Source organism: Perca flavescens, chromosome 6 (genome assembly GCF_004354835.1).
Source record: "Perca flavescens isolate YP-PL-M2 chromosome 6, PFLA_1.0, whole genome shotgun sequence".
Lineage (NCBI taxonomy): Eukaryota > Metazoa > Chordata > Actinopteri > Perciformes > Percidae > Perca > Perca flavescens.
In genome coordinates this window covers 36,541,518-36,558,105 of record NC_041336.1, presented here as the reverse complement: position 1 = coordinate 36,558,105, position 16,588 = coordinate 36,541,518, and the positions used below count along the sequence as shown (strand labels likewise).

General features: G+C 42.8%; 1 protein-coding gene across 1 annotated transcript in view; it reads left to right on the top strand.

Moving 5' to 3' along the window:
- The window catches only part of vps13b (vacuolar protein sorting 13 homolog B), a 372,345-nt gene that overhangs the window by 268,645 nt on the left and 87,112 nt on the right, over positions 1-16,588 (top strand). The window contains exons 36-38 of the mRNA XM_028581593.1: positions 662-1,076; positions 1,345-1,482; positions 8,928-9,323. Coding sequence (XP_028437394.1) covers positions 662-1,076; positions 1,345-1,482; positions 8,928-9,323 — 949 coding nt within the window. The remainder of the gene's footprint in view (positions 1-661; positions 1,077-1,344; positions 1,483-8,927; positions 9,324-16,588) is intronic.

Here is a 16,588-nt window from a genome sequence, read left to right as displayed (position 1 = left end):
TTAATATTACACAGTTTTCAATTCAACTTTACAATTTGGTGGTTTGGTGGTATGTGGTTTATGAGAGTCATTTCATAAAGTCCAAAGTCCATCATAATGGCCTGTTTTATACTGTAACACGGATTTGTAGGGTACAGTTAGTCATTGCGCTATTCCATTCAATCTGTCACTGCCCATCTAGCTGACTTAAGACTTTAAATGTACATGTATGATGTATGTAAAAGGGTGCTCTTTACACTTAGTCAGGGGTAATGTGATCTGGGCTGATTTGTAAGTGAAATACTTCTGGGCACCAACTCAACAATGTCCCACACAAAATAGAAAAACAAACACATAGTTGTCACTTACATTTAGAACTTTCGACGTTTTCATTTTTGGTAATAATGTCTATTTGCTCACATCTGCTGTACACTGAGTGGCCATTTTATTTAATACAATGTGTTCTTGTGAACAGCCAGTTCCCCCAAACAGTGGATGTACAGTATATGGATAGGATCAACAGGATCTGTCTAAATTGCATGATGCTGGCGAGTTATAATGGACCAAAACATTAGTAATGTTTCCAGCATCTCATTGAATCAACGCCTCAGATAATTGCAGTGAAGTTTGTGGAAGGTGTGGCTTGACACAGTACTGAATGATCTTTCTGCATCTGCTTTAGGTGGGAAAGAGTGCCCTTAACTTGCCTGAGATCCTGCCTGAGTCTCCTCCAGCCTCAGCCTCCCCCACTCCAGACCCTGCTCCAGCTGCCCAGGGATCCCTTGCTGGCCTAACCGCCGAGGACATCCTCAACAGCAACAACTCCCTGCCGGCCACTCCGCTGCTGAAAGGCAGCCTGCTATCCCTGAGTGGCCTGCCGACCCCCAGCCGCTCCTCAGCCCGCCAAGCCCTGGGTGTGACCATCGTGAGGCAGCCGGGGAGAAGAGGGGCTGGGGACCAGGTGCTGGAACCCCTCCTGTACATCCAGGTGATGCAACCTTCTGCTCTGCTCAGCTGCCACCACCGCAAGCAGAGGATGGAGCTTTCTGTGTTTGATGTGGCCTTAAGAGGAGTAGCTTCTGACTACAAGTGTCTAGGTAAGATAGATCAAGAGGGGGGGATGGCAAAGTTTGTGTGTGGGGAAGAGATACCAAAGGATCCTGTTAAAGTAAATGTTGGGATTGGATCTTCTGATTAAGATAAATACCCTATTTAAATTACCCACAGAGGAAAACTATCAGTAGTAAATGTTAAATATTTCTTTTATACTGTATAATATTTCTTTGTCTGTGCTGTTCTCTTCCTTTCTCCTTGCCCCTTTTCACCTATTTTTTCTATTTCTTAATCTCTTCATCTTTCATCCAGACCCAGGAAAGACTCTGCCAGAGTCTCTGGACTACAATGTGTTTTGGCTGCAGACAGTAGCAGGAGAGGTAGACTGTAAAACGGGCATTCCTCCCCCCCTGCTCTGCCTCCAGATCAAAGATTTCCTCAATGGACCGGGTGAGGGTCATGCACGCACAACACACATTGTTCGACGCATGCAACTTCTGTATACTCACGCTAACATGCTTTTTACTGTTTAAAGGCATCCGTTTCACATTTAATCCCATTTCAGGGGACATGTCCACCGCTGTGAAGCAGCAGACACACACGTACACACTGATCAAACACATCCCAGAGCCGAACACAATAATATCTACTTTTCTGCTGTGTGTGCAGATGATGAGCAGTCTAAATTACATTGCGGCTGTTTTCCACAGTAGGCCACTGATATCACTAATACTCACTTTGAACAGCGGACTACAGCTCCTGTGGATTTAAGTTTGTGTGTGTGTGTGTGTGTGTGTGTGTGTGTGTGTGTGTGTGTGTGTGTGTGTGTGTGTGTGTGTGTGTGTGTGTGTGTGTGTGTGTGTGTGTGTGTGTGTGTGTGTGTGTGTGTGTGTGTGTAATGTCAGGCTTCTATGGATTTGGCTTTCACAGGGTTTGGTTGTCTATTTTTAGATTGATATGATATCCATATGAGCAGCTTTAAGCTAATGTTGTTGACCCAAGGGTGCGGCTGACATCCTACCCAAATAGTACAGCAATGAATAAAATCATGAGTGGGCTTTTGAGTGTATGAGAGTGTGCAACCTTGTTATCCCAATGAGAGTTTCATGCAGTGTGTGTAGGCGCAGGACATCCTCCAGAGTTCAGCTCCCTGAACCCAGTTGGCCAGATGCTGTAAGATGCATACACATACTGTACACACACACACACACACACACACACACACACACACACACACACACACACACACACACACACACACACACACACATAACTACGGACATACTATGACATATAGTCTGTCTTTCTTCCACATGTAAACAATCATGAGCACATACTGTGCATATAGACAAAAAGGGAGCTCCAGGCTGAACTGTAGGTGTTATTGATGATGGTTCGGGGAAGCGTATAGCCCCCTCGCCCACACCCATCCCTTCCTGCTGTCAGCGGAAAAGCCCTCCGCTTCTCTGTCCACCTGGAATCACACAACACAATGCAGCTCTCTGTACACCACTGCAATCACACAATACAGCCGCACACCACCAATGTCCATCTACCCCTCTGCTCATTCCAGATGGCGCCAGTTGTCAAATTACAGCGTGCATGACCTTTCCATGAGGCACGAATTGCATAAGAATTTCAGTCAGCTTTTGAGTTTACATGGTTAATAGATTCCTGTCTGATGTGTTTTTGCTGTATGCAGGAGAGGCAGGTTGAGTAAAGAGAAATCGTCCTTCGATAGAGAGTGTATACTGCACTGACCTCTGATCTGCCTTTGGAGAAGAGCGAGAAAGAAGAACAGCAGTAGATGCAGTATTGTTTCCAGGTTAAATAAATATTCAAATAGATTTAGGTACACTTGGTATATTTATGTATTTGAAACTGCATAGTGCACAGCGCTGATTTTACAGCTTTAAAGGAACACGCCGACTTATTGGGAATTTAGCTTATTCACCGTAACCCCCAGAGTAAGACAAGTCGATACATACCCTTCTCATCTCCGTGCGTGCTGTAAGGCTGTCTGACGGCTCCAGCGGCATCAGGCCAGCACAAAACATGCAGGTGAATGGTTCCAGTAATCCTACTGCTCCGAATAAGTGACAAAATAACACCAACATGTTCCTATTTACATGTTGTGATTTATAGAGTCACAGCGTGTACAAAAAACAACGTAACATGAGACACAGCCATCTTCTAACTGTAAACAAATCGGGAACTATATTCTCAGGCGGAAGAATATAGTACTTGGGCGGAGTGATATGCTCGCAGCAAGCCTGTCTGAGAATGTTTACCATGTTTTTTGTACACGCTGTGACTCTACAAATCACAACATGTAAATAGGAACATGTTGGCGTTATTTTGTCACTTTTGTCACAATTGGGAGCAGTAGGCTAGTTGGAACCAGTTACCTGCAGGATCTGTGCTGGGCTAAGCTAATGCTGGAGCCGTCAGACAGCATTACAGCACGCACGGAGATGAGAAGGGTATGTATCAACTTGTCTTACTCTGGGGGTTACGGTGAATAAGCTAAATTCCCAATAAGTCGGCGTGTTCCTTTAAGTGATTTATTGACAGGATGTCTTACTGAACAGGGTTACTGCCTGTCATATCTCTATTACATTATGCTGTGGTTACATCTGATTCCAGTGTTTAGTTGAAGCACAGATGTCGACATTGCACAATTACAGTCAGGTGTTTCCCTTGAACCTCTAAAGAGCAGAGCCATCCTTGTCTCAGAAGGACAACTTCAATCATAATCACTCGCATTCATTCTCTCCACACACACACACACACACACACACACACACACACACACACACACACACACACACACACACCACCCTCCATAATGACTCAGACAGGATCCAGGCTCAGTGTGAGGTTGCCCTAGGTCAGGCTGTGCTGGAAATATCTAGAATTGACCACACATGCTACTGGTTCCCCTTCACCCACAGTCACACACACACACACACACACACACACACACACACACACACACACACACACATTTTCAACTCTGAGTTGTTTGGTTAGATGACTCTCTAGTGGAGATAATTATACTCTTCAGGGAGAAGGAGGCAAAGGAAAAATGAAGAGCAGAAGATTCGACTTTTTGCGGAATACAGTCATTCCTGTTGTGTAGACAGTACATAGAGACAGTCAGAAAAGTGTATCGGTCTGAACTGAAGCCTCAGCATCATTCATGATAAGGTTCAGTAAATGACCTGGTGAGACACGTTTTGATGCCTCTGCTCAGTCGAGTTTAATTGTTTGGATTCACCTAATTTGATCATGAAACAAAAAGGAGCGCGACAAAGAATAAAGGGAGGATCGATGAAGACAGGATTAGGAAGAAAAAGGCCATTCAGCATTTTATTCATCAATCCCCTGGTGTTTTTAGAACTAGCTGTCACTGTGTGTGTGCGTGGCGATTGTGTACGTATCATGTCCGGCGGCTCTTCTTTGATTTGAGCAAGGCTTCATATTTGATTTATTTAAACGAGGCGCAAACGGAGAGCAGACCGCTTTGAGGCCACGTCTCGCTGTGTGTTTACAGCAAAATGCTCGCAATTTCAGCAGCATTTATTCTGCAAGACCAATCAAAGCTGCCCTCCCAAGGATGTCGAGTGGGAAACACTCGTAACATGTGTACTGTAAAGTCAGCACTGACCCTCACTCGGCAACCTCTGACCATGTACACATATATATATATAAACATTACTAATGCAAGTACATACAGGAAGCCACATTTGTAAACTAGGAGGGTTCAAGGCTTGACCAGCAAACACATACATGAAAAAGGCCCCAGATGACTTAGTTTTTTTCAACATGAGCAGGGTTCAGTGATTGACCAGCAAACTCACAACACACACATACACGTTCCTTCCCTCCCTCTCTCATCTTTCCTACTCCGTTCCAGTCTTTGGGAGGGTCAGTGAGCGAGTCCAGAGATGTAACTGCTACCACTTGGAGACGAGAGAAGCAACAGGTGATAGATTAGCTAGAACAAATTGGAACCATTACTCTCCCGTGTCCCTGGTTCCCGTCAAGCTATGGGTTCGTAGAAATGTTGTCAGTTACTGTATACAAGCCTGTGCCCCTCCGAACCGTCCAGAACCACTCTAATTTGAGTCAGATGGTAGCTGAGGCGCATGTCACTGGCCTCACTTGGTTAGAGGCTTTTTTTTTGTGACAGTGGGATTCTACAGATACATCCCCCCCCCCAAAAAAAATGATTGTCCATTACAAACACAGACATACACAAATACCCTTCACATATGGACCCTGTGTAATTGGACACATTGCCACCTGTGTCAGACAGGCTTTCTGCTGTCAAGAGTCAAGCGTAAAAGTCAGCTAGAGAAATCAAAGGTGGGGTGGGAATGAAAACAATGTTCGTTGTGGTTGCACACACACACATACACATATAACCAACACCAGGTTCAAAGTGGGGACGGCGTCATGCATGACCTTGCCAAAAAAGCACAGTAACCTGGGTAATAAGCATATTTGATCTGCCCCACCACTTTACAGAGATGTGTGTGTGTGTGTGTGTGTGTGTGTGTGTGTGTGTGTGTGTGTGTGTGTGTGTGTGTGTGTGTGTGTGTGTGTGTGTGTGTGTGTGTGTGTGTGGCTCTATCAGACCTTGATCTCCCACTTTCTCCAGCGCTAATAGAGGCTGACACCTGAGAAGGGCCAGTCTATGATTCCCCCCAGCCTGTTCACATTAAGTCCTGTTCTTTAAAGGTATGTGAACACCAACACCACCTCTCAACCTATAGGCTTGATGCCTGCTCCATGCACAGGCTTTCCACTGACAGTCTCCAGCTTGAAATAGCCAGTAGTCTTATGGCTGAAACCAAGGTGTTCCCAATAAAAACACTCATATGTGTGAGAAGACCACTGCTCAAAAAGCCCTCTGTGGACTCCCCCTGCTTGGCAATGAAAGTGCCACTATTTTTTCAATAATTGATATTTCCTCCCTTTAATAAAAAACAAATCTCTGCAGTATTTCCTTGCCCACTTAAAGCATAACAGGCACATTTGAAAGCAGCATTACATAAGATTGCCATTTGTGTTCTCAGTTCTTCACTGACAGTGTTAAAGAGGTGCAGCAGTGTATATTGTTGAGAGAAGTCTTTATCATAGTAAGGCCTTACATCTTAATCCATAAAAATAGGATTTTGTATAAGTCTGTCATGGCTTGTAAATAGCTTCTTTTTTTTCTGTTGTGAGGTTTAAGTTTCCTCGTTTTATGCCTTCTTTGCCCTGATAGTGAAACCACATGGAACAGCGCTGTAAAGGTTGTCTCGCACACACAGCTCCAGAGAAACAACCAAACGTAGGGAAATGACACAGATGTACTCAAACTTGAAGCCGTATAATGCTGCTATGTGATTTTATTATTTATGATCTTTTGACATCGCTCCACTGCAGTAAAAATGTGCGCCATCGGTTGCTGAATGAAGCCAATGGGAAGCTGTACAGATGTTGTACAGGGTCCTCTATGGACAGTTGTTTCTGAGTTCACACAATGTCACTCTAAAACTAGTTCAGATACTCCTGGGCTGGCCCTGAATGCTATATGCTATAAGCTGCATGTGGTAGCTCAATTCATAGGAGGAGACAACTCCTCCACCCACCCCTGTCCAGATAAGGTCCTGAGGTTAAGGTTCCTCCAAATATGTGAAACAGCAATATATGATGTATGAATTTGAATCTCCATCCATTCAGATTTATGTTTTTTTGAGACAGTGGAACAGATGATTCCAGGCCACCGAAAACATACTGTTCATCAGAACTTTAACTCAGGATAAATGTCCCATATCATGTAAAAGATACATATAGGTTAGGTATTACAACCTTGGGGTTATAGCGAGCAATATCCATTGCGCTGCTCTCTCAGGCCAGGTGAGTTTTCTGAACACATAATAAATCCCCTATCGTCACACCAGAACTGGCTGGGAGTCAGGGGTAGAATGGGATTTTCAGGTCAGGGGGGAAAGAGGGACTTTGGGATGGAGGACAGTCGATAATGAGGACCAGGTCTCCCTGTGCAGAGAGCCAGGCAAGGCCCGGCGCTGGCCCTGACTGGGTGATCAGAGACAGCTTTGTGTGATTACAGAGGGGGGGAGGGGTTGATTAGATTGAGGGTTGGAGGAAGAGTAAAAGATAGAAAGGACTGAGAAAGAAGCAGAAGAATGGGCTACATGAAACAGAGCGAGAAAATGAAAGGGTAAAAGAAGGAAGGGAGAGGAGCAGAGGAACAGCTGCATATGGGCTATTTATTCCACCACTGGAAAGTTTTCTGGTGAAAAGTCAAGTGGAAATGATAAGCTACATTGCAAAGCAAATTCCACCTATCTTTCCTCCCGATCCCTCTCTCCAGCCATCCTTTCATTTGACCATGTGCCTCACTTCCACTGGATTAAATGAGAAAGAATCCTGAGGGCAGCTTGGCAGCGCTCCTGCTCATGTCATCCTGTGCTCCTACCTGGGAAGGAGACAGACGGGAGGCCTAAAACCCTTAAAAACTCTCTAAACTCTGGTGCCTTGATGAGACCATGAAAAACAGCTGTGCTTGTTTTCGGCTGCTTCCCTCTCCCATCATCATGACCAAGTGGAAAAATGGGATAATGGAAGTGGTGTAAAACGGCATTGAGTTAATTCATGTGTCTCTGTAAATTCCAGTCAAGTGTTTGAAGGCTGCAGTGCACCAGAGAGAGAGGTAGAACGGGAGAGAGCCGAGGAGTCTTGGATTTATGTGGCTGGCATTAGGAAAAGATTCTCTTCTGCTATTCCACAGTGTCACGTTAGGATGTTACAGTGAGACAGCCAGTACTTGTGTGTGTGTGCATATAAGACGAGGAGAAAGAGATTGAGACTCTGCCCAGCTGTTTTTTAACTTGGTCCTTGCATGCAAAGCTGAGTGATTAGAAGAGGAGGAGCGCTTGATTTATGAGACACGGTACCATGCACTATTCCATGGGTTAGATAGCAACAGATCTTGCTCAGAGGGACATTTATGAAAACTGCCTTTTCTTAAAACCCTCAAGTGAATTTTGTCCAGTTTATGGTGGGTTTCCAAATGACAAGAGTAAGTTTTAAAGAGCAAGGGCCCCAGGCAGAAGTGGATTTATTCAATTTGGGTCCTTGGTTTAACATGGTTTAGGAGGGCCTGCTTTAGCACTGAGGAAGACTTAACCCTTTTTCACTAGATTGAATCATAAAAGAGATAGATAGATAGATAGATAGATAGATAGATATATATATATATATATATATATATATATATATATATATATATATATATATATATATATAATAATAATTCCCAAAAAACAAACAGAACACACACAGAGTGTGTGTTCTACTCAATGTACTTCTGTCATGAGGTAGCTTTTTGTTTTGTCTCAACAATTTATTTATTTGTTTATTTATTTGATTAAGACATTAATGAACATTTCGGTAATTGCGTCAGTGTTAGCCATTCGGCTAATTTTCAATGCATGTCTTTATGGTGGGAAGAAACCGGAGCACCCGGAGGAAACCCACGCAAACACGGGGAGAACATGCAAACTCCATACAGAAAAGCCTGGGACGACCTGGGTTTGAACCCAGAACCTTCTTGCTGTGAGGCAGAAGTGCTAACCACTGAGTCATGTTTTTATTATCTGCCCAAAAGCATTGCTCTTTGTACTTCCAGAGCTAACTAAAAAAGAATGAGCACAAGAGATATTCCCTAATTTTGAGAGAGACTGCTTAGAAACGTTCCATAGTTGTTGTTTGTAACGTTTTGTTGACCAGCACGGTTTTAAAAACATTGTTATTTTGTCTCTTTTCTTTACCTTTTCTTTTGTCTCCTTATTTTCTTTTCTTTCTATCTCCCTCCACAGCTGAGGCGAATGTGGAGCTGTGGCGCCCTCTGAAAATCAACCCCACACTGGCGAAGCTGGAGCAGGCCAAAGCTTACCTGGAGAAAGTCCTACCAAACACCACGTGGGAGACCTCCAGTAAACCACCATCTGCTTCCTCCACCCCTCATTCCTCCCCTACCAAGACACTGCCGAGGCCCTTTCCTTCTCGTTCAGAGCCGCAGCATCAGGCCTCTGCCCTGGGTAAAGCCGGCAGCGTCGGGGCCCTGGCGCTGTCCTTCCACAAGGTCTCTCTCCACACTGCCCAGATTGTAGTAGTCATGGAGACAGAGGCCCATCCAATGAGGCCCAGCGTGACCGTAACAGTGTCGGCCATGACAGGAAGTCTGAACGTGAAGTCAGGGCCTAGAATAGAAGGTGAGTAAAAGAAAAACTTCTTTAATTTCTTGCAGGAACTAAAAAATAACATTGAGCTTATGTGGGCACACGAGAAGCACAAGGTACACAGTTGCACTGCTTCTTTAACTAGACCGTCGAAACATTTTCTTTTCTTTTTTCCAACCCCCTGCTAAGACTTCTCTGAGCTCAGTAAATGACCCGTGGTGTTTAAATCCAAAGTAACAAGGGCCTGGACCTTAAATGACTCAGTCATTATGATTTTTTTTTATTTTTATTTTTTTATGTGAAAATGAAAAAAACATTGCCACTTGTTTCAAAGAAATTCCTGAAACAGGTGGAGCTACATTGGAAACAACTGTAATGACTTCACCCCATTTGGCAAATTGTATCATCTTTTAAAGAAACCACAATTTTAAGACTCAGTATTACACTCCGCTAAACGTACATGTTTTTTTTTTGTGGTGTCATTTGTCTAGTACCCAAGCTCACCGTGTGTGCCAACAGGAACCAGCCCAGGCCCTTTGAAAATGAAGCACATGTACAGTAGACAGAGCTCCAAATATCCAATACAAAAATGTAGAGGAGAACAAATTGTTCCGTTTCGTGTCAGTGTGTAACCAAACAGATATTGATGGAGAGCTATACCCAGTGCACCCCACTTATATTTGTTATTCATTCGTATTCCAATTGATTAGGTATTAGCTGAGGTGGTACAACATGTTCCAAACATGCATAGTAATGTGTTTAATTAAACAGCAGGTTGTACAGTATAAAAAGAAGAGGAGAAAGTATAAATTCGTTCGGAATATTTCTTCAGTATCTCACTGCATTGCACTGAGTCAAACTTTCCACTTTCCACCCTTGTTTGTTGAAGAATATGTGATGTCTCTGCCTTTTTAGACAATTTGACACACTGTCATTCACTCACACTGGGAACCAAATACCAGAATTGATTTTAGTTTTATTTGGAATGTTTTTTTTTTTTTTTTTTTTTTTTTTTTTTTACACATGCTAGCAAAGCCCTCATCTGCCAAAAACAAGGTTTGTCAGTAAACTGTAAAGTGAGATGTTTGTGTTAGTCTTGGATCTAAAGTTGTTGTGAGACTGTGTGTGTGTGTGTGTGTGTGTGTGTGTGTATGTGTGCGTGCGCGTGCGTGCGCGTGCAAGCGAGAGAGCGAGATGTTTATTTTCGTGTTTGGACCAAACCCTAACCCTTCATCATCAACACTGACTATTATCCAGAAGGCATCACAGTGTTTCCATTCGAACAATCAGAACTGCTAATGCTAATGTAAATTAAAAAGCTTCCAATTTCTCTGTGCTGTTGGGTGTGAGCCGATGCGCTGTAACAGATGATCAGGGAATTTTGGTTTGTGTTTCAGTCTTTGCTTTTTTTTTTTTTTTTGTCTTTTTCTTTTTTTGGCATGACTTCTAAATATGACAGCAGATGGGAAGAGAAAAGATGAAAGAGGGTGAGGGGCTGACATGCCACATGCAGGAGATAACAAGGACCACTCGTTATTCTGTGAGTAGATGTTCTGTACCTCGGGACCACTGAGCTCCACAGCCCCTGTTGACTGGGGTTGCAGGGGGACGAGCACAGAGATGGAACTGGGCTCCCTAAGTGCCTGCATCTGTTTGACAGATGTTGTTATATTGGGTTACTTGGGATAAAATGATTGTCGAAAATGTTAATTAAAACCTCAAACAATTTGCACTTTGTTTACTCAAATCTGCATAACTGCACAGTGACACAATACTCAGCGCTGCTGCCCTGCTCTGATTTTCACCAGCTTTTCAGCTTTCATTCATCTTTGATGTGTTGACTTCGATAAACACGGTTGAAACTGCGTGTGCACTGCAATGGAAAAAGAAATAGAGTTCAGAGACAATTGTACTAATATGAAAGCTAATCCCCTCCCACTCACTTTGCTCTCACATCACTCTACTATTTATCGTGTTTTCTCTTCCTTTGCACATAGAAATACTTTTCAGAAGAAATTTGTTAATAGTAGTTCTTTGATTTGTTTACAGTAAACACAGGAAATGGAGATTAGTGTGCAGTAAACTGTCTTTTCATGGATATTGTTTACCCCACAGTTAACAGCACCTTGACACAGAGCCACAGCTCCGCCCCTAAGACATTGTAATTTGACGCAAATAGAAATGTTGGGATCAGGACCCCAGGTGTTTATTGACATCCATTGGCTCATTCATCCCTAGTTTGGCTCCAAACTCTTTGAAATAGTAAAGAAATAGAAAAGTTTGTTGTTATAGTCCAAAAAACACAACATCATTTATGTCTGTTCCGAACAAGACATTATAATAACTGCCATAAAACTAATGCTGTCATCATGTGTGTACCAGAGGTTTCATTCAGCTCCTCATATATCATATTTTAGTGCTCTCTGAAATACCTGAGAGGTTTAAGATCCTGTATGTAGATCTCATTATCGGCCCTGGTATTTCATCTCTTTGCCTCATCTCTGAGAGCGTGTTAAAACTTCATGTGGAGGATGTCAGTGTCCATGGCACTAAATGCCCACAAAGAGGATTTTTGTTGCATGGGAAAACTGTATTTTTAAGCAGGTGTCAGAAGTTCTCCCGCTGAATAACATGTTTGTCTCACCCAGTTGTGTCTTCTTCTTTTTCTTGCTTGATAACTTGAGCACTCTTAGAGATCTTTGTCACAACACACACAGGGATTTTCCCTGAGGGCTTCTTCGCATAGTGTTTCCAGATTTGTTGCAATCGAAAGGAGACAAACTGTCTCCAATTACACAGACTGATCGCTGGTGACAATAGATGTATCTGTTGACTTTTAGCCTTAGCTGCACTGCCTCCATCACTCAGCGCTCTGGCCTCTCCAGTCCGCTCTGTACCTCCGAAAATGGATACCTTGGAATTTTACAAAGATAAAGGTTAAGATTCCCGTTCTGTTAGGTTGAGTGTTTGAGCTGCCACAATAAGTCAGCGGGAATGACCCCCCTGGGAGAAGCTGTACATGAGAGATGTAAGACAGGAGAATGTAGTATTACTACCGCTACAGTATGTACCACTACTGTTGTTGCTTGATTGATGGAGCACATCCTGAGCAGACCTCAGGATGATGCCAGTGTGCTAAGAGAAACAGGAGAAGAGTTGGAAGGGAAGAGTTGTAAATATAGGGAAGCAGGAGGGAGATGGAGATATAGAAGTAGAGGGAGAGAGGAGAGTCAGATAATATAAAATAAATATAATAGAAAATAAAACCTGATTAGACACAGAGAAAAATGCAGATTAAGCAGAACGGGTTATATAGTACAGAAAGTAGAACAGGGGAATGAGTTGTAGGACAGAGGAGCAGATGAGGAAAAGGAGGAGCAAACAGGGTGAAGACCCTGTCTTCCACCTCCTCCTCCCCCCCCCCCCCCCCCCCCCCCCCCCTCATCCATGGAACATCTGGGGCTCTGTACCTGGTCATGGCAGCCCCCCCTCTGCCAGGGGACAAGATGGAGAGAGAGGGGATTAGGTTGACAGTGAGGTGTGTTACCAGATCCTGTGTTAATGAAAAGCAAGTGGAAGCCCCACATTCCTCCCTCCGTCCACGGCTCACCACTCCCCAAGGTAGGGGGGCATTTATAGTTCAATGAAAGAAAGGAGGGGGGGGCGGCCTGAGAGAGAGAACATATGTCTTAAGGTCCATGAAACAAGACCCTCCCTAATCTCTCAGCTCTCCATCAGACTGCCCATAGAGTGCCCCCGATTTCCTAAGAACACACACATACGTATCGACATCCCCTGTTACTAGTGCGCACTTTTTCATATGCATGCAACAACATATACACACACACACACACACACACACACACAAAGCTTTCTCCTCAGTCCTTTGCCTCTGTGGACCCCCTGCTTCTTCACGGTGATTTACTCCAGCCCACTTGTAAAGGAAAACTTCTGTTCATAGAACAACGTGAAAGCTACCCATTATTTATTTGTCTCTTGATTTTTTTTTTTTCAAGTTTTATTTTGTTTCCCTGGCCAATCTCTTGAGTTACGATCATGTCAGTTTGTTTACTCTGCTGAAAGAAAGCCACTCTTTTCCATTTATCATATTATTTCTGTTTCAATAGTCAGGAAAAAGCAGACATGGGAAAAGCCAAACATGAAGAGATTTATATTTGGAAATACCCCCTGCTGTGATTTGGCAAGTTAACCCAACTAATAAATTGTTTTCAATGCATTAATAATAGAAATGTATCACTGAGAAGACATAGGGGGAAAAAAAACTGTCCGGCAAGGTGTTTGACACACACACACACAAACACATGGCTGCAGAGTCAAGATCAAGAAGTATTACAGTTAGTTGGTTAGAGACATGACATGAAGTGTAAGAAAGCTGTGAGATTGTGGTAGTTGAATATCAGAGACCAACAAGAGTTTGCAGTCTTTGTTGAACAGTAGTCTTTGTTAAATGTTGAGAACTCCTATTCTGTGGAACATTGGTGGCTCTCAGCATGGAGCCGTGTTGAACCAACCGACCATACTCTAATCACAACAGTGGTACAATGTCAGGGCTGCAAGTAACAATTACTTTAACTAGCGGTCAATATGATAAATACTTTTTATATAGTGAAAACCTTTCGTCACAATTTCCTACAGGCCAAGGTGACCTCATCAGATTGCGTGCTGTGTCCAACCATTTCTCCAAAACCAAAACCTATTCAACATACTCTCACATAAAGCCAAGAAATGCTGCAAATATTCACAATTTGGAGGAGAATGTGCAGAATGCCATATTTGATTGAAAAATGACTTTAAGGATTAATTATCAAAATAGTTGCCCATTATTTTTCAATCAATCAACAGATCGATTAATGTACTTTTAGCTCTAGTACATATCCCGTATAATACTAGCTTTACTTGCAGCAACCCGACGGTTATTAAAATGTGCTTGCCAGCTCTCAGTAGTGGGCTCAATTCAATATGTGATCTTAAAAACTTGAACGTATCTCCTCGTGAAATCTCTATAGATTAGTTTCAAAAGGCGCATTTCTGCTAAAATCTACTTGTTTATTGTTGTAATCTTGTAATATTTTAGCATGTCTATGATGCATGCCTTGATACAGGAGCTAGAAGTCAACACAGGCATGAAACTGAGACCTGAACCCACCGCGTACCCATTATAAGACCTGATCCAACTGAGCCCAGCTCTTAGTGCCACATTTTAGACCTGAACCTAAACAGACCCAACATTATATGATGTTATTTCTACTTTGTCACAAATAAAAAATAACTGGCCTGGGAACGGTCATAATATTAACCTACACAGACAAAGGCTCTGCGGCCAACCAGCACAAAGTTCCAAAAGGAAACAAAGGTACATGTTCAGCAGTGTTGGGCAAGTTACTTCCAAAATGTAATACGTTATTGATTACTAATTATTGTCATTTGAGAGTAAATAGTTATATTACAATATTACTGTCTCTGAATTGTAATGCTTTACACTACTTTTGCGTTACTTTTGAGTTACTTTCACCAAAATAAAAACGGAAGTATGACTTGGCAGGTAGCTTGTGAATTTCACCATGGGATTAACAAAGTCTCATCTTTATCCACTATATACATCATCATTTATTCATATTATTAATCTGAAGCAAGAAGCAAGAAAGCTATAAAAATAAATAGTTAAGTAAAACGTACAGTAGCCTACTTGACTCTGAACTGTGGTGGAGTAGAAGTAGCCTAATAAGTAGGAGAAAATGAAAATACTCAATTAAAAGCACCTTACAATTGAATCGACGTAGCCTATAGTTACTTTCCACCGCTGATAAAATGTAATGATATTACATGTAGCAAGACTAAACATTAATTCCCGACATGTTATCTGTCAGTTGCTCGGGCACGTGGCTGTCGGCACTGACAGGACCCAGATGACCCTAGCCTACCGTCTCTGGTTCTGGCTCCGACCACGGGAACAGTGACGGGACAGCTCGCTTCAACGCAGCGTAATAATGTCCATGTCGCAAATGTATCCGTCTCTGCAGTCATCTCAACCACCGAATACAGCAACAGGAAATAACGCTTACGGCTTTTTTTTCTCTGTGCCGGAATGTTTCTCGTGTTGGTGAATTCTTAAAAAAACAAAACGGCACTAAATGTCGGGTTAAAATGTGTTACTGAGATAGTAACGGGTATAATATTACCAACATTTTATTAGTAATGCGTTAGATTACTAGCCTTGTGAGACTGTCCTGATCTCGCGAGCTCCAGTTTTCCACTCGCAGATCAGTCTGGCATCTTGAGATAGAGAAAATTTGGAGCCGTTCGCCAAACGACCGGTCCAATCAGCGTTGTTTTTGAGGTGGGTTAGGTGGTGATAGACAGATGGTTTATCCAATCAGCTAACCAGTATTTTCAGACAGCGCACTCGCTAATGCTTTTTTTCTCTTGGATCCTTCTTTTGGAATATGGTCCGGGAACCTGAAATGGTGCCTTTTATTCCTAAATTCTTGTTACGCAAACGGCAAATCTCCTTTACCGACATGTTTCTTGCTTGCATTCTGAGCTAACGAGCTATGCTTTGCCTGCAGCAGCAGGGGCGGGCTTGTGGTTGTATTTTCATACGCTTCGTGGATCTGATTGGTTGATTTGGCCCGTCTATCACCAACATAGGTGATAGACAGATGGTTCATCCAATCAGCTAACCAGTATTTTCCGCCCCTTCCCAAAAGTTTTCCAACGGAAAGTTCCCAGATGGATATGCCGAGCAAATGCGAAGCGATCCATCTGGCGGAGTCAGGTTATTAGATTACTGCGATACAGCAAAAAGGAATACATAGTTAGTAGAAAAAAGATTACACAAATTGCAGCCGAAACTATCTGCTTTAACATGGCTGGTATCTTAAACAGTCATAATCCAGAACAAAACTATGTGCAAGCACAATCATAGGTTATTTAAGGCCATAAGGTTCAATAATAAAGAAGTTTGTCCTGAATCAGTGGAGATTTTAAGAAGCCCCCCCTTTAGCAACATTGTGCTTGATTTGATCAGGTATGGAGCGTTAGTTTGCCAGGTTAATGTAACGAATAACATTGGTCTAGTTTTGCTGTTTCGGTGACTTTTCCCGCTGGGCACTGCATGTCGCAACACATCCCACAGACACATGTTCACACAGACACAGACCGTTGGAGCAGCCAGAGAGAAAGAGAGTGATTCCTTATTAAATTACATTTGAAAATTACCAAAACCAAAACCACACCGAGCCTGAAGCTGTATTAAATGAAATGGCCCGAATTTGACC